Here is a 20,665-nt window from a genome sequence, read left to right as displayed (position 1 = left end):
TATGGTATTGAGATAGAGGATCAGCCATGATCATATTGAATGGCGGAGCAGGCTCGAAGGGCCGAATGGCCTACTCCTGCTCCTATTTTCTATGTTGTTCTTGTTCTAGCACCAATGGCAGTTTCAGTCAGACCATCATGTAACTGTTTCACTTTCTCGTGGATACGGCACTGGGGTTCTGTTAATTTTTGCTCAAGAAGGACTTTTTTTTAAATCTTCTGCCCATTGCCCACCTGTGTTCTGACTGAATTACAGACTGTTGTCATTATAGTATGCTCTTTCATGCTCAATGATTGTGTGTGTGTGTGTGTGTGTATGTCTTTCCTCCCCCTCGTGTGGACTCTCGCTCACTCGCACCCTCTCTCTCATCTCCCCTTTTTGACTAAGAAGCATCTGAGATCGAGAGCTCACAGATGGAGAATCTTTTACACAGAATGTACAGCACAGAAACAGGCCATTCTGCCCAACAGGTCCATGCCTGTGTTTATGCTCCACACGAGCCTCCTCCCTCCCTCCCTCCCTTCTTCATCTAACCCTATCCTTCTATTCCTTTCTCCCTCGTGTTGATCTAGCTTCCCCTTGAATGCATCTAGGCTAGTCGCCTCAACTGAGCAGGCTCGAGGGGCCGAATGGCCTTCTCCTGCTCGTTCCTTATGTTCTAACTGCTCCGTGTGGGAGCGAGTCCCACATTCTCACCACTCTCTGGGTAAAGAAGTTTCTCCTGAATTCCCTATTGGATTTATTACTGACTATCTTATATTTATGGCCCCTAGTTCTGGTCTCCCCCCACAAGTGGAAACATCTTTTCTACGTCTACCCTATCAAACCCTTAACGACCTCTATCAGGTCACCCCTCGAGTCTTTTTTCTACAGAAAAGAGCCCCAGCCTGTTCAATCTTTCCTGATAGGTATAATCTCTCAGTTCTGGTATCAACCTCGTAAATCTTTTTTGCACCTTCTCCAATGCCTCTAATTCCTTTTATATAATATGGAGACCAGAACTGTTCACAGTAGTCCTAGTGTGGTCTAACCAAGATTCTATACAAGTTTAACATAACTTCTCTGCTTTTCAATCCTATCCCTCTAGAAATGAACCCCAATGCTTGGTTTACTTTTTTTATGGCCTTAATCTCAAGGACATCCACCTACGATTGTCTAGTGGTTGTGAAACTGGACTAGCAATCCAGATGTTGAGTTCAATCCCTACATGACAATTGAATTCAGCACCAGAAAAATCCAACTGGCTCGGGGACGAGGACATGCCACCTCCCACCTGGTCTGGCCTACGTGACTCCAGTCCCACACTAACAATGTCAACTCTTGATGTCCTTTTGAAGTGACTCGGTTGCAAAAATAATAATCGCCAGCACCTTCTCGGGGTAACTAGGGATGGACAATAAATGCGGCCTTGCCAGCGACACCCGGTCCAGCAAATCCTTGAATTCAAAATTCTCATCCTCGCGTTCAAATCCCTCCAAGGCCTCGCCCCCTCCCTATCTCTCTGTAACCCCCTCCAGTCCTACAAGCCTCCAAGAACTCTGCGCTCCTCCAATTCTGGCCTCTTGTACATCCCCGACTTCCATTGCTCCACCATTGGCGGCCGTGCCTTCAGCCGTCTAGGCCATAGGCTCTGGAATCGTCTCTCTCTCCTCCTTTTTAAGACCTTAAAACCTGCCTCCGACCATGACCTGTCCTAATATCTCTTACGTTGCTCGGCGTCCGATTTACGCTCCTGTGGAGCGCTTTGCGACGTTTCACTACGTTAAGGGCGCTGTATAAATTCAAGTTGTTGTCGCTCATGTCCTGAGAACAAATTTAAGAAAGCCACCTACAGTCCAGCAGCTGAAATTCCAGTTTAATGTTGTGTTATCCTTCAGGACATTGCTTCTAATGCATTGTGTTAAAGTAATGGTAAAATATTGGTTTCTGTGCTAGCTTCTCAATACTGCTGCAAATTGTATTAGACAATTTGATCACCATCACGTTGTGTCGATGGGCATGGTGCCAATTCTGGCACCGATTCTGTTTATCATCGAGAATAAAACCAGAGAAAATACTAGAACATAAGAAATAGGAGCAGGAGTAGGCCAATCGGCCCCTCGAGCCTGCTCCGCCATTCAATAAGATCATGGCTGATCTGATCCTAACCTCAAATCTAAATTCATGTCCAATTTCCTGCCCGCTCCCCGTAACCCCTAATTCCCTTTACTTCTAGGAAACTGTCTATTTCTGTTTTAAATTTATTTCATGATGTAGCTTCCACAGCTTCCTGGGGCAGCAAATTCCACAGACCTACTACCCTCTGAGTGAAGAAGTTTCTCCTCATCTCAGTTTTGAAAGAGCAGCCCCTTATTCTAAGATTATGCCCCCTAGTTCTAGTTTCACCCATCCTTGGGAACATCCTTACCGCATCCACCCGATCAAGCCCCTTCACAATCTTATATGTGTCAATAAGATCGCCTCTCATTCTTCTGAACTCCAATGAGTAGAGTCCCAATTTACTCAACCAATACTGCCTGCTTCATGCCAATGATTATATATTTTCGCTAAATTTTTCTGAGAGGCTCTTGTCTTTTCTGAAATCAGATGCTCTATTACCGGTTGTGATACTTTTATTTTGTGCCAATGATTCAGTGTAATCATCGAAAGATTGAACAGGCTGGGGCTCTTTTCTCTAGAAAAGTGAAGGCTGAGGGTTGACCTGATAGAGGTCTTTAAAATTATGGAGGGGTTTGATAGGGGAGACGTAGAGAAAATGTTTCCACTTGTGGGGGAGACCAAAACTGGGGTCCATAAATATGAGATAGTCACCAATAAATCCAATAGGGAATTCAGGAGAAACTTCTTTACCCAGAGAGTGGTCAGAATGTGGAACTTGCCACTACATGGAGTAGTTGAGGCGAATAGTATAGATACATTTAAGGGGAATCTAGATTAGAATGATACCCGGACTTCAAGGGTTAAGTTACGAGGAGAGATTACACAAATTGGGGTTGTATTCTCTGGAGTTTCGAAGGTTAAGGGGTGATCTGATCGAAGTTTATAAGATATTAAGGGGAACGGATAGGGTGGATAGAGAGAAACTATTTCCGCTGGTTGGGGATTCTAGGAGTAGGGGGCACAGTCTGAAAATTAGAGCCAGGCCTTTCAGGGGTGAGATTAGAAAACATTTCTACACACAAAGGGTGGTAGAAGTTTGGAACTCTCTTCCGCAAATGGCAATTGATACCAGCTCAATTGCTAAATTTTAAACCTGAGATAGATAGCTTTTTGGCAACCGAAGGTATTAAGGGATATGGGCCAATGGAGTTAGATCACAGATCAGCCATGATCTTATCAAATGGCGGAGCAGGCACGAGGGGCTGAATGCCGACTCCTGTTCCTATATTCCTGGATAAACACATGAGGGAGAAAGGAATAGAAGGATATGCTGATAGGGTGAGATGAAGTAGGGAGGGAGGAGGCTTGTGATGAGCATAAACACAAGGAGGTTATGATGGAGCTGTATAAAACACTGGTTAGGCCACAGCTGGAGTACTGTGTGCAGTTCTGGTCGCCGCACTACAGGAAGGATGTGATCGCTTTGGAGAGGGTGCAGAGGAGATTCACCAGGATGTTACCAGGGCTGGAGCGCTTCAGCTATGAAGAGAGACTGGGAAGATTGGGTTTGTTTTCCTTGGAGCAGAGGAGGCTGAGGGGGGACATGATTGAGGTGTACAAAATTATGAGGGGCACAGATAGGATGGATACTAAGGAGCTTTTTCCCTTCGTTGAGGGTTCTATAACAAGGGGACATAGATTCAAGGTAAAAGGTGGGAGGTTTAGAAGGGATTTGAGAAAGAACTTTTTCACCCAGAGGGTGGTTGGAGTCTGGAACTCACTGCCTGAAAGGGTTGTGGAGGCAGGAACCCTCACAACATTCAAGAAGCATTTGGATGAGCACTTGAAATGCCACAGCATACAAGGCTACGGACCAAATGCTGGAATATGGGATTAGAGTAGACAGGGCTGATGGCCGGTGCGGACACGATGGGCCGAAGGGCCTCTATCCGTGCTGTATGACTCTATGACTCTATGACCGGGATAGACCAGTTGGGCCGAATGGCCTGTTTCTGTGCTGTAATTTTTATGTAATTATTTTATATAGAGAGAGAGATTGACAGTAACTCACTGACACACTTGCCATTCCTTGTGTGCCCGCGGCCGATTTGTCCGGGCCTGCCTGCTTTTCTCAGGAAATCTCTGCCGAAAGTCGCTGCTAACAGCTTTCCAATCGCAAATAATAATCATACAGCCCCACCAATAGAGAGCTCTCGTGTGGAGCATAAACACTAGCATAGACCTGTGGGGCCGAATGGCCTGTTTCTGTGCTGTAAACTCTCGGTAAATATACATGTGTGTGTGTATATAAATAAATTAGGTCTGTCAAGCAATTTTTAAAAAAAATTATTAATCTCTCGATTAAAAATGTTAATCGTGGTTTTAATTGCAAATTTAATTGATACAATTACTGCGTCCTTTTCAAGCTTGTTTTATTACTGATTCTATTATTATCCAAAAAAGCCCAAATCAGCATAAAGACAGTTTGGTCTGTTTTCAGCTCACTTGCTGTGACGCAAATCAGTAAAAAGAAAATACCCGTTGGTACATCAGGGATAAATTTATTATAATATCATTAAACCCCCCCAGCTACTCAGAGGGTGGTGAACCTGTGGAATTCTCTACCACAGAAGGCAGTGGAGGCCAAGTCATTAGATGTATTCAAGAAGGAGATAGATATATTTCTTAATGCTAAAGGGATCAAGGGATATGGGGAAAAATCAGGAACAGGGTACTGAGTTAGATGATCAGCCATGATCATTTTGAATGGCGGAGCAGGCCCGAAGGGCCGAATGGCCTACTCCTGCTCCTATTTTCTATGTTTCTAAAGTACAATAATTTCATAAGAAAATACAAAAGATTGTCACTTCCCCATTATATTTAAGTTTTAAATTGCATGTTCCTCTTCTCTCGGATAATACTTTATTCCAACCATTTTTTTCCCCTGGATTTTTGAAGTTATAGGAACAGGAGTAGGCCAATCAGCCCCTCGTGCCTGCTCCGCCATTTGATAAGATCATGGCTGATCTGTGATCTAACTCCATATACCTGCCTTTGCCTTTATCCTTTGAGTGCTCTGCTCCGACTGTCTATTTTGGAGGCGGAGGGCGAGCAAGTTTTTTATTACAAGAGGGTGTGGATTTGGTGAAAAGCCAGCTTCCTCCCCCTCAAAGGCCCAGATTCTGTGTATTAGCGTATATTAAAAGACTTTCATCTGTTCTACATTTTTCCCTTGAATGGCTCAAAACAGCATAAGTACTGCGTTCAGTTCTGGGCACCGCCCCTCAGGAAGGATAGAATAGGCCTTGGAGGGGGTGCAGCCTAGATTCACCAGAATGATACTTGGACTTAATGGGTTGAATTATGAGGACAGGCTGCCCAGACTAGTCTTGTATTCCCTTGAGTTTAGAAGGTTGAGGGTTGATCTGATCGAGATGTTTAAAATGATAAAGGAATCCCATAAGGTGGATACAGAGAATGTTTCCTCTGGAGAGGGAATTCAGAACAAGAGGGCACAATGTTACAATTAGAGCTAAGCCGTTCAGGAGTTGTGTTTTTTTTTTATTCGTTCATGGGATGTGGACGTCGTTGGCGAGGTCGGCATTTATTGCCCATCCCTAATTGCCCCCTTGAGAAGGTGGTGGTGAGCCGCCTTCTTGAACCGCTGCAGTCCGTGTGGTGAAGGTTCTCCCACAGTGCTGTTAGGAAGGGAGTTCCAGGATTTTGACCCAGCGACGATGAAGGAACGGCCGATATATCTCCAAGTCGGGATGGTGTGTGACTTGGAGGGGAACGTGCAGGAGTGAAACCGGGAAGTACTTTTTCCCATAAAGGGTAGTGGAAATCCAGAACCCCCTTCCCCCAAAAAAGTTGTGGATGCTGAGGTCAGTTGAGACTTTCAAGACTGAGATCGATAGATTTTTGTTGGGTAAGGGTATTAAGAAATGAATCAAAGGCAGGTAAACGTAGTTGAGGTACAGATGATCTAGTAGAAGGGCGGAACAGATTTGAGGGGCCGAATGGCCCATCCTGCTCCCAACAAATCACAACTGAACCGCCTTAAAGTAAATGAGACTGGAAATTTATTAACTTCCTTCTGGTTTTGTAACGTGATGACCTGACCTCTCCCCGAAGGAAGGAAGCAGGAGGATTAGATACAGCTGCGCATCTAACGAAATCTCCTTCACCAATTAGCCTTGCGATGTACCAATGCACGTCCCCACTGACAGATCTGTACCGATCTTTGCGATGCCTCCCAAGGTGTATTAAATAATACAGGTCATGATTTGAATTACAAATCTGTTCACAACTGACACAAACCCATCACCTCCAAGTCACACACCATCCCGACTTGGAGATATATCGGCCGTTCCTTCATCGTCGCTGGGTCAAAATCCTGGAACTCCCTTCCTAACAGCACTGTGGGAGAACCTTCACCAGACGGACTGCAGCGGTTCAAGAAGGCGGCTCACCACCACCTTCTCAAGGGCAATTAGGGATGGGCAATAAATGCCAGCCTTGCCAGCGACGACCTCGTCCCCAGAATGAATTTTAAGAGTCCTGAACTTTCTCTTTCACGATCAGTACCCGTGACCCCTCTGTGTTTTGCCTTATGATTTGAAAGGCTAATTTGTGATTTGGTATATTGATGTAAGCTATTCTCTTTTGCTTTGCTCCCTCCTGTAGGTTCCAAGGCTGCAGCAGAATACTCGAACGGGGTCTTTGATATTGCCTCACCGATCCCGCCTGCTTATTTGAGGTCGCTGCAGATCCTGCAGCTTGTGGAAGATTTGCGGATGGGACTGGAGATGTTGGGCAGTCAACACGAGAAAGAGGAAGTCCGCAGTCAGATCCCTGCCACTACTGTACAAACCGTTGCTGACTGGCTGGATAGTTTCTCTGTAAGTACATCAAGAATCGTGTTGAGCCAGAGAATGCCACTTCAAAAGCAGCTCACTGTATTGCAGCAAAGATGGTCTGTTGTCTTCAGCAGCAGTTGTGGATCAGTGGGTAGCACTCTTGGGTTAAAGTCCCACTCCGGAGACTTGAGCACATAATCCAGGCTGACACTCCCAGTGCAGTACTGAGGGAGTGCTGCACTGTCAGAGGTGCCGTCTTTCAGATGAAACTGAGGCCCCATCTGCCCCCTCAGGTGGAGCTAAAAGACCCCACGGCCACTATTTTGAAGAAGAGCAGGGGAGTTCTCCCCGGTGTCCTGGGCCAATATTTATCCCTCAACCTCGGTTAATCCCGGGGATGAGGGGGCGGACATATGAGGAGAGGTTGAGTAGATTGGGACTCCACTCATTGGAGTTCAGAAGAATGAGAGGCGATCTTATTGAAACATATAAGATTGTGAAGGGGCTTGATCGGGTGGATGCGGTGAGGATGTTCCCAAGGATGGGTGAAACTAGAACTAGGGGGCATAATCTTAGAATAAGGGGCTGCTCTTTCAAAACTGAGATGAGGAGAAACTTCTTCACTCAGAGGGTAGTAGGTCTGTGGAATTTGCTGCCCCAGGAAGCTGTGGAAGCTACATCATTAAATAAATTTAAAACAGAAATAGAGTTTCCTAGAAGTAAAGGGAATTAGGGGTTACGGGCAGCAGGCAGGAAATTGGACGTGAATTTAGATTTGAGGTTAGGATCAGATCAGCCATGATCTTATTGAATGGCGGAGCAGGCTCGAGGGGCCGATTGGCCTACTCCTGCTCCTATTTCTTATGTTCTTATGTAACATCCCTAAAACAGATTATCTGGTCGTTTATCTCATTACCGTTTGCGGGACCTCGCAATGCGGAAATTAGCTGCTGCATTTCCCTACGTTACAACAATTCAAAAAAAAATTCATTGGCTCTGAAACGTTTTGCAGGCATCCTGAGGTCATGAAAGGTGCTATATAAATGCAAGATCTTTTGTACCGCAGTGGGGTTTCTGTGGGGGAACGTTTCAAACATTAACACACTGGCAGGGACCCTGTTCGAACACTGACGCACTCCTCGAAGTTTAGTTTTGAGTGTTGTTGATACTTGAATCCTAAATCGGATCGCTCAAATTCATTTCTGTTGGCAACTTGAGATACTTGCAAGTTGTTCAGAACATTGAGAGAGACTTTATATGTGTCCCGTGTGTCTCCACAGTATAAAGAAAGACTTGCACAATGTCCCAAATTGCTTCACAGCCGATGAGGTGGTTTTTAAGTGTAGTCACTGTTGTAATGTAGGAAACACGGCAGTCAATTTGCGCACAGCAAGATCCCACAAACAGCGACGTGATAATGACCAGATAATCTGGTTTTTAGGGATGTTGGTTGAGGGATAAATATTGGCCAGGACACTGAGGCGAACTCCCCCCTGCTCTTCTGTTGAAATAGTGGCCATGGGATCTTTTACATCCACCTGAGAGGGCAGCGGGGGCCTTGTTTTAATGTCTCACCAGAAAGACGGCACCTCCGACACTGCAGCACTCCCTCAGTTGGCCTGAATTTTGTGCTCAAGTCTCTAGAATGGGGCTTGACACAACCTTCTGACTCAGGCAAGAGTGCACCCCACTGAGCCATGGCTGGCTCCTTATGTACCTCTATAGCCTACAATAGACAAAAAGCTTGGTGTATTTGGGGAGGGAGGAACTAAAACCAATCACTATCACTGGAGAAAAAGCACTAGGTAAACTAATGGGTCTAAAGGCTGACAAGTCCCCTGAACCTAATGGCTTGCATCTGAGGGTCTTAAAGGAAGTGCCTACAGAGATAGTGGATGCATTGGTTGTAATCTTCCAGAATTCACTAGAATCTGGAAAGGTCCCAGCGGATTGGAAAACCGCAAACGTAACACCCTTATTCAAGAAGGGAGTGAGACAGAAAGCAGGTAGCTATAGACCAGTTAGCCTAACATTTGTCATTGGGAAAATGCTAGAATCCATTAATAATGAAGTAGTAGCAGGACATTTGGAGGCTCATAATACAATCAAGGAGAGTCAACGTGGTTTTATGAAGGGGAAATCGTGTCTCACAAATTTATTAGAGTTCTTTGAGGAAGTAACGGGCATGGTGGATAAAGGGGAACCAATGGATGCAATATATTTGGATTTCCAAAAGGCATTCGATAAGGTGCCACATAAAAGATTACTGCACAAGATAAGAGCTCATGGTGTTGGGGGTAATATACTGGCACGGATAGAGGATTGGCTAACTAACAGAAAACAAAGAGTCGGGATAAAAGGGTCATTTTCAAAATGGCAATCTGTAACTAGTGGGGTGCCGCAGGGCTCAGTGCTGGAGCCTCAACTATTTACAACATATATCAATGACTTGGATGAAGGAACAGAGTGTCTTATGGCCAAATTTGCTGATGATACAAAGATAGGTGGAAAAGCAAGTTGTGATGAGGACACAAAGTGTCTGCAAAGGGATATTGACAGGTTAAGGGAATGGGCAAAAATTTGGCAGATGGAATATAATGTGGGAAAATGTGAAGTCGTCCACTTTGGGAGGAAAAATAAAAAAGCAAAATATTATTTGAATGGAGAAAAACTACAAAATGCTGCGGTACAGAGGGATCTGGGTGTCCTCGTACATGAAACACAAAAAGTCAACATACAGGTGCAGCAGGTAATCCGGAAGGCAAACGGAATATTGGCCTTTATTTTTAGGGGGATGGAGTATAAAAGCAGGGAAGTCATGCTACAGGGTGCTGGTGAGACCACATCTGGAGTACTGCGTACAGTTCTGGTGCCCTTATTTAAGGAAGGACATACTTGCATTGGAGGCAGTTCAGAGAAGGTTAGAGTCATAGAGTCATAGAGTTATACAGCACGGATAGAGGCCCTTCGGCCCATCGTGTCCGCGCCGGCCATCAAGCCCAGTCTAATCTAATCCCATATTCCAGCATTTGGTCCGTAGCCTTGTATGCTATGGCATTTCAAGTGCTCATCCAAATGCTTCTTGAATGTTGTGAGGGTTCCTGCCTCCACAACCCTCTCAGGCAGTGAGTTCCAGACTCCAACCACCCTCTGGGTGAAAAAGTTCTTTCTCAAATCCCCTCTAAACCTCCCGCCTTTTACCTTGAATCTATGCCCCCTTGTTATAGAACCCTCAACGAAGGGAAAAAGCTCCTTAGTATCCATCCTATCTATGCCCCTCATAATTTTGTACACCTCAATCATGTCCCCCCTCAGCCTCCTCTGCTCCAAGGAAAACAAACCCAATCTTCCCAGTCTCTCTTCATAGCTGAAGCGCTCCAGCCCTGGTAACATCCTGATGAATCTCCTCTGCACCCTCTCCAAAGCGATCACATCCTTCCTGTAGTGCGGCGAGCAGAACTGCACACAGTACTCCAGCTGTGGCCTAACCAGTGTTTTATACAGCTCCATCATAACCTCCTTGCTCTTATATTCTATGCCTCGGGAAGATGGGTATCGAGGGATATGGGCCAAGTGCAGGCAATTGGGACTAACTTAGTGGTATAAACTGGGCGACATGGACATGTTGGGCCGAAGGGCCTGTTTCCATGTTGTAGTTTCCATGTTGTAACTTCTATGATTCTATGATTCTATGAATAAAGGCAAGTATCCCATATGCCTTCTTTACCACCTTATCTACCTGTTCCGCCGCCTTCAGGGATCTGTGAACTTGCACACCAAGATCCCTCTGACCCTCTGTCTTGCCTAGGGTCCTCCCATTCATTGTGTATTCCCTTGCCTTGTTAGTCCCTCCAAAGTGCATTACCTCGCACTTTTCCGGGTTCACTCGGTTGATTCCGGGTATGGAAGGGTTGTCTTATGAGGAAAGATTGAAGAGGTTGGGTCTAAACTCATTGGAGTTTAGAAGAATGAGAGGAGACCTTATTGAAACATACAAGATTCTGAGGAGACCGCGGCATTTTGTAGTATTTCTCCATTCAAATAATATTTTGCTTTTTTATTTTTCCTCCCAAAGTGGACGACTTCACATTTTGCAAAAGCTTGAAAACTCCAGCTGACTCTCCTCTTGACAGAATGGCCACAGGCTCGTCTCTGGCTGGGATCACAGCCGTTTTGATCTGGCAGCTCTCGGACAGCTGTTGTTGAATTGCCTTGATTTAATTCGGAGTTCAGCAAGTCCGAGTCTGTGAGCCAGCTCCTACCCTTTACGCTAATAAGTCTAGCTCCCCCTTATCCAACTCCTAGTTTCTCACAGGGCTTCAGACTTCACAAAGGGATGTATTTTTAGTGGTGTCATTGAAATCAGGCCAATATACAATAACTTTCATTTATATAGCGCCTTTAATGTAGTATAACGTCCCAATGCTCTTCACAGGAGCGTAATCAGAAAAGATTTCCCACCGAGCCACGTAAGGAGATATTAGGACAGGTGACCAAAAGCTTGGTCAAAGAGGTAGGTTTTAAGGAGAGTCTTGAAGGACGAGAGGTTTAGGGAGGGAATTCCAGAGTTTAGGGCCTGGGCAGCTGAAGGCACGGCCGCCAATGGTGGGGCGACGAAAATCGGGGATGCGCAAGAGGCCAGAATTGGAGGAGCGCAGAGATCTCGGAGGGTTGTAGGGCTGGAGGAGGTTACAGAGATAGGGAGGGGGCGAGGGCCATGGAGGGATATGAAAACGAGGATGAGAATTTTAAAATCGAGGCGTTCCCGGGCCGGACGCCAATGTAGGTCAGCGAGCACAGGGGGGCGAACGGGACTTGGAATGAGTTAGGGTACGGGCGGCAGAGTTCTGGATGAGCTCGAGCAGCTTGAAGACCTGAGGTGAAAGATTTCCATCTCCTGCTGATGTGAGTTCTCAAAGAGTCTAGTATAAATCCAACCTTCCTGCCTTGTAATTCATTATCTACTGACAGTGTCTATAAGAACATAAAGGAAATAGGAGCAGGAGTAGGCCAATCGGCCCCTCGAGCCTGCTCCGCCATTCAATAAGATCATGGCTGATCTGATCCTAACCTCAAATCTAAAGAACACAAGAAGTAGGAGCAGGACCAGGCCACTCAGCCCCTGGGCCCGCTCGGCCACCCACAGGGCCTTGACCGATCCGAACTCAGCTTCACGTCCAATTTCCTGCCCGCTCCCCGTAACCCCTAATTCCCTTGACTTCTAGGAAACTGTCTATTTCTGTTTTAAATTTATAAGGCCTTTGAGATCTGCACAAGAAGGGTGCTACACTCAAGTTATATTCCACAATTGTTGTTTTGTATGATTCTTTTATCAGTAAAGGAGCTAAACTCTGCTGTTGAATCGGGTTGTCTAATCTATTAGTCGGAAAAATATTGGCAGTGGGAAGATTGGCTGTTTGACTGACAATTAAGAATCATCCAATCGAGCAATAGAGTCTGTCCATTTTACTCTTGATATGGGAAGGTGGAGTGTCGCAAGGATGGACATGTCTGGTGACCAATGGCGGGAGTGTGTGTGTGGGGGGGGGCGGGGCAGTTGGAGGTCATGTGACAAAGCCTCCAGGAATACGTCCAACCAGAGTTGGCAACCCTCGCGTTAAATGGTTTGGAGATTTTTTTTTTCTCCTCGTTTGATAAACAAATGGTTAACTACATACAAGAAATACAAAACCAGGATCTCACCGGTTCTGTCGCTCTGTTTATTTTTGTCTGTTCGTTTCTACCGCACTTGTGTTTATCCTTTATCCCCTGGGGTCCAGTTACATCTGGAATTCTATAATACTGTGAGAGAGCGTCCAGGTCTCATAGCCCTGCCTGAATTCAATTGCTTTGCCGTACAGCCTTACATAACTTTGCTGCGGAACTACAGTAGATATCAAATATGTTGTAGATCTTTCAATTTAATGGTCGGTCACATGTTTGTCGGGGTGAGCAATGTCAGTGCTGGGAATGCACCTGCCTTGATCTCTTGTCAAAGGGTCAGATGAAGAGTAAAGCTCCTTCTGAGCTTCATAAATACGTCTTGACCGCAACCTCAGAAAAACACTTAAAAAATCAAATCAAAACAGATGTTCTGTTTTGTTTCTTTGCCCATCTCCTTCCATCCTCTTAAGGACGTCGGCCTGGAAATTGGCTGCGGCCTGTTTTCGAGGCCATAAACCAGAGGCGCTTCCAACAGCGGTGGCCCCAACCGGGGGGGGGTGCCTGAAATTGGGCCTCTGGGCCTCCGTGAGAATTTTTTTTTAGCGCCCGAAGCTCGTGCGTTTTAATGAGGCAAATGTCGGGCTGGTTGCCTTGCCAGCAGCGGCTGAAGGTAAGTCCCGGTGGTGGGGGGGCGCGGGGAGGCAACAGGAGGGAGGCTCGATCTCGAGGACTCTGGAGTCGGGGAGGCTCCTCCTGTCGCCTCAGGAGCGTTTGTAAGAATCCCGGGCGGCTCCTGCTCCGCTGAATCCAAATTTATTTCTGCAAGGTCGGGGGGGCCTCCTCGTTGATCTATGTAAGGGGGGCATAACGCCTGTTTTAGTTGGCTGTTCAGGACGTCTTTACCAATATGGCGGTGCACGTAACCCGGGCGCGGATCGGATGTTGGAGTTTCACTGTCCTGTCACAGTAAAACATTAACAAGATAAATTATACACTGAAATCAAGGATTTAATTTCGAAGGTGGCAGGACAAGTTGATAAGACTGTTTGTTTAAAAATAGCATACGGGATATTGGGCATAGGGAGTTAAATTGGTTGACTCGGTACTCCCTCCGCAGGCAGGATGAGGCGTTTGTCTGGCCTCTGGACTTGCTTTCAAGCAGCGTTTAAAAACCAGGCCTGACGCGAGGATTCAAGGAAATGCGCAATTTCCACCAGCAGGGGGAGCCCACATCTCTCGGAGGATGTCGCTTTAAAATCTCTTAAAGGTAGCTGGTACCTGTTGTTTGCTAAAAATAACAGTCTGCCGTCTGAACGGAGATCAGACATCGCACACGTCCAGCACAGATGCAGGTCCCGTCCCTACATTTACCAACTGATGAGTTTTGTTGAAACCTTGAATAAAGGTTGCGCACCACTAAATCCCACATCCCCCCAATCTGCACACCAGACCTCAGCAATCTGAGTTGGTACCGGGCCTGCGAGAGAGCGTGCACCGAGGTTCTCTGCTGATGCACTGGAGGCCTTGGTGCAAGAGGTGGACAGAAGGAGGGACATCTTATATCCGCAGTGGACATCTGCTCAAAAGGGGCAGTGAGAGGCAGTAGGGGATGAAGCCAATGCCAGGCTCACAGCATCACGAACATGGATGCAGTGCAGGAAGAAGTTCAATGCTTTGACACGAGCGGTCAAGGTGAGTGAGGTCAACTGTCAAGTGGCGTCTCCTACCAACTGCACCACTAGCCGCATCCACTGCTCCACACACTACACCCCCCATCACCCAGAGACCAACAAACTATTTCAATCAGTACTCAACTCTTCCACATTACCACTGTTGCAAGCCGCCCACCCACAGCTCACAGGCCTCATACAAGGCAGCTATTCAACCATGACGGGCACATCACCCAGACACTCACCGGCTTGTTTGCAGGAGAAGGTGGCGCATAACAGGAGGCAGCAAGTGGCAGTGGCATTTAGCCCCTCGAGCCTGTTCCGCCATTCAATGAGATCATGGTGGACCTGTGACCTAACTCCATATACCCGCCTTAGCCCCGTATCCCTGAATATACTCTTGGTTCACAGAAATCTATCAATCTCAGATTTAACATTCACAAGTGAGCTAGCATCAACTGGCATTTGCAGAAGAGTGTTCCAAACGTCTCCCACCCTTTGCGTGTAGAAGCATTTCCTAACTTCGCTCCTGCACGTCCTGGCTCTCAATGTTAGGCTATGTCCCCGCGTCCTAGTATTAAAGTATAGGAGACCTCCAAAAACAGATACAAATGCATCGGCCTCCAGAAGCAATAATCCAGAAACTAATCCGTAAGTCCTGCATGGTCCCTTTAAATGACGCTGGTGGGGGGTCCTCCAGGCCGCCTAAGACATCTTTAGCTGGCCTTGATTTAAGATAATGGGTTGAGTTGAGTGTTCATTTTCAAAATGGTGTCATCGCTTTAAATCAGCTTTGCGTACTGACTATCCATCTTCCCCTTCCTTTACATGCTTCCGGCATTCTGTGTTTGCATGTGTCCTAATGCCTACACCAAGATGGCGTCTGGCGCACGTCACGCTAGAAACATACGAATTAAGAACAGGTGTAGGCCGTTCGGCCCCTCAAGCCTGCTCTGCCATTCGATAAGATCACGGCTGATCTGATTGTGACCTCAACCCTACTTTCCTGTCTGCCTACTATAACCTTTGACTCCCTTGTTAATCAGGAAACAATCTAACTCAGCCTTAAAAAATATTCAATGACCCTGCCTCCCCCGCTCTCTGGGGAAGGGAGTTCCACAGACTCACGACCCTCTGAGAGAAAAAATTTCTCCTCATCTCCGTCTTAAATGGGAGCCCCCTTATTTTTAAACTGTGGTCCCCTAGTTCTAGTCTCTCCCACAAGGGGAAACATCCTCTCAGCATCTTCTGGTCCCCTCAGGATCTTATATGTTTCAATAAGATCACCTCTCATTCCTCTAAACTCCAGTGTATACAGGCCCAACTTGTCCATCCTTTCCTCATAAGATAACCCCCTCATCCTAGGAATCAGTTGAGTGAACCTTCTCTGAACCGCCTCCAAAGCAATTATGTCCTTTCTTAAATAAGGAGACCAAAACTGTACACAGTATTCTAGATGTGGTCTCACCAATGCCCTGTACAACTGTAACAAAACATCTCTACTTTTATATTCCATTCCCCTTGCAATAAATGACAACGTTCCATTTGCCTTCCTAATCACTTGCTGGACCTGCACACTAATTAACTTTTTGTGATTCATGTACTAGGACACCCAGATCCCTCTGTACATCAGAGTTCTGCAATCTATCTCCATTTAAATAATATACTGCTTTTCTATTCCTCCTGCCAAAGTGGACAAGTTCACATTTTCCCACATTATACTCCATCTGTCAAATTTTTGCCCACTCACTTAACCTATCTATATCCCTTTGCAGACTCCTTATGTTCTCTTCACAACTTACTTTCCTACCTAACTTTGTGTCATCAGCAAATTTAGCAACCATACATTCGGTCCCTTCATCCAAGTCATTGATATAGATTGTAAATAATTGAGGCCCCAGCACTGATCCCTGTGGCACTCCACTTGTTACATCTTGCCAACCTGAAGACAGTGACTTCAATCTGCATATAGATTGGTCAAACCAAATTAGCAATAATACTGTGGGGGAGGAATTCCTGGAGTGTGTACATGATGGTTTTCTAGATCAATACGTTGAGGAACCAACTAGAGAACAGGCGATCCTAGACTGGGTATTGTGCAATGAGAAAGGATTAATTAACAATCTTGTTGTGCGGGGTCCCTTAGGGAAGAGCGACCATAACATGATAGAATTCCTCATTAAGATGGAGAGTGAAGTAATTGAATCTGAAACTAGGGTCCTGAATCTAAATAAAGGAAATTATGAAAGTATGAGTTGGCTAGGATAGATTGGGGAACTTTACTAAAAGGGATGATGGTGGATAGGCAATGACTCATATTTAAAGAACATGTGCAGGAATTACAACAATTATTCATTCCTGTCTGGCGCAAAAATAAAACAGGAAAGGTGGCTCAACCGTGGCTTACAAAAGAAATTAGGGATAGTATTAGATCCAAAGAGGAGACATATAAAATTGCCAGAAAAAGCAGCAAGCCTGAGGATTGGGAGCAGTTCAGAATTCAGCAAAGGAGGACAAAGAGATTGATTAAGAGGGGAAAAATAGAGTATGAGAGTAAACTAGCAGGGAACATAAAAACTGACTGTAAAAGCTTCTATAAATATGTCAAGAGAAAAAGATTAGTGAAGACAAATGTAGGTCCCTTACAGTCAGAAATGGGGGAAATTATGATGGGGAACAAAGAAATGGCAGAACAATTAAACACATACTTTGGTTCTGTCTTCACAAAGGAGGACACAAATAACCTCCCAGAAATGTGAGGGAACCAAGGGTCTAGTGAGAGGGAGGAACTGAAGGAAACCAATATTAGTAAAAAATAGTGCTCGGGAAATTAATGGGGCTAAAGGCTGACAAATCCCCAGGGCCTGATAATCTACGTCCCAGAGTACTAAAGGAAGTGGCCCTGGAAATAGTGGAAGCATTGGTGATCATCTTCCAAAATTCTATAGACTCTGGAACAGTTCCTACAGATTGGAGGGTGGCAAATGTAACCCCACTATTTAAAAAAGGAGGGAGAGAAAAAACAGGGAATTACAGACCAGTTAGCCTAACATCAGTAGTGGGGAAAATGGTAGAGTCTATTATAAAAGATGTGATAACAGAACGCTTGGAAGGCATTAACGGGATTGGACAAAGTCAGCATGGGTTTATGAAAGGGAAATCATGCTTAACAAATCTACTGGAGTTTTTTGAGGATGTAACGAGTAGAATAGATAGGGGAGAACCAGTGGATGTGGTGTATTTGGATTTTCAGAAGGCTTTTGATAAGATCCCACACAAGAGTTTAGTGTACAAAATTAAAGCACATGGGATTGGGGGGAATATACTGGCATGGATTGAGAATTGGTTGACAGACAGGAAACAGAGAGTAGGAATAAACGGGTCTTTTTCCGGGTGGCAGGCAGTGACTAGTGGGGTACCGCAGGGATCAGTGCTTGGGCCCCAGCTATTCACAAATATATATCAATGATTTGGATGAGGGAACTAAATGTAACATTTCCAAGTTTGTAGATGACACAAAACTGGGGTGGAATGTGAGCTGTGAGGAGGATGCAAAGAGACTCCAATGTGATTCAGACAAGTTGGGTGAGTGGGCAAGAACATGGCAGATGCAGTATAACGTGGATAAATGTGAGGTTATCCACTTTGGTTGTAAAAACAGAAAGGCAGATTATTATCTGAATGGTGATAGATTGGGAAAAGGGGAGGTGCAACGAGACCTGGATGTCCTTGTACACCAGTCGCTGAAAGCGAGCATTCAGGTGCAGCAAGCAGTTAGGAAGGCGAATGGTATGTTGGCCTTCATTGCAAGAGGATTTGAGTACAGGAGCAGGGATGATTTACTGCAGTTATACAGGTCCTTGGTGAGACCACACCTGGAGTATTGTGTGCAGTTTTGGTCTCCTTATCCGAGGAAGGATGTCCTTGCCATGGAGGGAGTGCAACGAAGGTTTACCAGACTGATTCCTGGGATGGCAGGACTGACGTATGAGGAGAGATTGGGTCGACTAGGCCTATATTCACCAGAGTTCAGAAGAATGAGAGGTGATCTCATCGAGACATATAAAATTCTAACAGGATTAGACAGACTAGATGCAGGAAGGGTGTTCCCGATGGCTGGGGAGTCCAGAACCAGGGGTCACAGTCTCAGGATACGGGGTATGCCATTTAGAACCGAGATGAGGAGAAATTTCTTCACTCGGAGGGTGGTGAACCTGTGGAATTCTCTACCACAGAAGGCAGTGGAGGCCAAGTCATTAGATGTATTCAAGAAGGAGACAGATATATTTCTCAATTCTAAAGGGATCAAGGGAAATGGGGAAAAAAGCAGGAGCAGGGTACTGAGTTAGACGGTCAGCCATGATCATTTTGAATGGTGGAGCTGGCCCGAAGGGCCGAATGGCCTAGTCTTGCTCCTATTTTCTATGTTTCCATGTCTATGGCCTAATCTCTGCTCCCTGTTAGCTAACCAATCCTCTACCCATGCTAATATGTTACCCCCTACATGCTAATATGTTACCCCCTACATGCTAATACGCTACCCCCTGTCTAGTAGCCTTTCATGTGGCACCTTGTCAAAAGCCTTCTGGAAATCCAAGTCCACCACATCCACAGGATCCCCTTTATCCACGTTGCTTGTTACTTCCTCAAAGAACTCTAGTAAATTAGTCAAACACGATTTCCCTTTCACAAAGCCATGTTGGCTCTGCCTGATTGCACTGAGATTTTCTAAGTGCCCTGCTGTAGCCTCCTTAATAATAGATTCTAGCATTTTCCCTATGACAGATGTTAAGCTAACTGGCCTGTAGTTTCCTGCTTTCTGTCTCCCTCCTTTCTTGACTGGAGGAGATACACTCACTATTTGCTAGTCTGATGGGGCCCTGATGGACCATGCATGATGGATGCTATCTTGGCACTTCAGGAGCCGAACAACGGGCGCTACACGGCCCAATTTCTAGCCCACAGAGTACAAAAGCAAGGAAGTTATGCTAAACCTTTATAAAACACTAGTTAGGCCTCAGCTGGAGTACTGTGTCCAATTCTGGGCGCCGCACTTTAGGAAGGGTGTCAAGGCCTTGGAGAGGGTGCGGAGGGGATTTATTCGAATGATACCAGGGATGAGGGACTTCAGTTTCATGGAGAAGCTGGAGTTGCTCTCCTTAGAGCAGAGAAGGTTCAAATTATGAGTGATTTTGATCGAGTAGATGGGGAGTAACTGTTTCCAGTGGCAGGAGGGCCGGTGACCAGAGGGACACAGATTTAAGATAATTGGCAAGAGGAACAGAGGAGAGAAGAGGAGACATTTTTTTTTACATAGCGAGTTGTTATGATCTGGAACGCGCTGCCTGAAAGGGCGGTGGAAGCAGATTCAATAGTAACTTTCAAAAAGCGAATACTTAGAGTCATAGAGTCATAGAGTTATACAGCACGGATAGAGGCCCTTCGGCCCATCGTGTCCGCGCCGGCCATCAAGCCCAGTCTAATCTAATCCCATATTCCAGCATTTGGTCCGTAGCCTTGTATGCTATGGCATTTCAAGTGCTCATCCAAATGCTTCTTGAATGTTGTGAGGGTTCCTGCCTCCACAACCCTCTCAGGCAGTGAGTTCCAGACTCCAACCACCCTCTGGGTGAAAAAGTTCTTTCTCAAATCCCCTCTAAACCTCCCGCCTTTTACCTTGAATCTATGCCCCCTTGTTATAGAACCCTCAACGAAGGGAAAAAGCTCCTTAGTATCTATCCTATCTGTGCCCCTCATAATTTTGTACACCTCAATCATGTCCCCCCTCAGCCTCCTCTGCTCCAAGGAAAACAAACCCAATCTTCCCAGTCTCTCTTCATAGCTGAAGTGCTCCAGCCCTGGTAACATCCTGGTGAATCTCCTCTGCACCCTCTCCAAAGCGATCACATCCTTCCTGTAGTGCGGCGACCAGAACTGCACACAGTACTCCAGCTGTGGCCTAACCAGTGTTTTATACAGCTCCATCATAACCTCCTTGCTCTTATATTCTATGCCTCGGCTAATAAAGGCAAGTATCCCATATGCCTTCTTTACCACCTTATCTACCTGTTCCGCCGCCTTCAGGGATCTGTGAACTTGCACACCAAGATCCCTCTGACCCTCTGTCTTGCCGAGGGTCTTCCCATTTGAAAAGGAAAAATTTACAGGGCTGTGGGGAAGGAGCAGGGAGTGAGTGGGACTAATTGGACAGCTCTTTCAAAGAGCCAGTACAGGTACAGTCGGCCGAATGGCCTCGTTCTGCGCTGTATCGTTCTATGATTCCATTAATATTTAAGCTGAAAATTAGATTTCATTATTTTTCTTCCTGAACAAATAAAAAGTTGTGCTTTTTGAGATCCAGGTGGCAGCCTT

General features: G+C 45.8%; 1 protein-coding gene across 8 annotated transcripts in view; it reads left to right on the top strand.

Annotated features, from left to right (window-relative positions):
• ppfibp2b (PPFIA binding protein 2b) overlaps positions 1-20,665 on the top strand; it is a 270,248-nt gene that overhangs the window by 75,518 nt on the left and 174,065 nt on the right. For all 8 annotated transcript variants that reach the window (XM_067994225.1, XM_067994223.1, XM_067994222.1 and 5 more), the window contains exon 3: positions 6,787-7,001. In XM_067994225.1, the coding sequence (XP_067850326.1) occupies positions 6,787-7,001 (215 nt within the window). The remainder of the gene's footprint in view (positions 1-6,786; positions 7,002-20,665) is intronic.

Source organism: Heptranchias perlo, chromosome 12, assembly GCF_035084215.1.
Source record: "Heptranchias perlo isolate sHepPer1 chromosome 12, sHepPer1.hap1, whole genome shotgun sequence".
NCBI classification, from domain to species: domain Eukaryota; kingdom Metazoa; phylum Chordata; class Chondrichthyes; order Hexanchiformes; family Hexanchidae; genus Heptranchias; species Heptranchias perlo.
The sequence above is the reverse complement of the archived record's forward strand: the minus strand, read 5'-3'. Positions and strand labels throughout refer to the sequence as shown.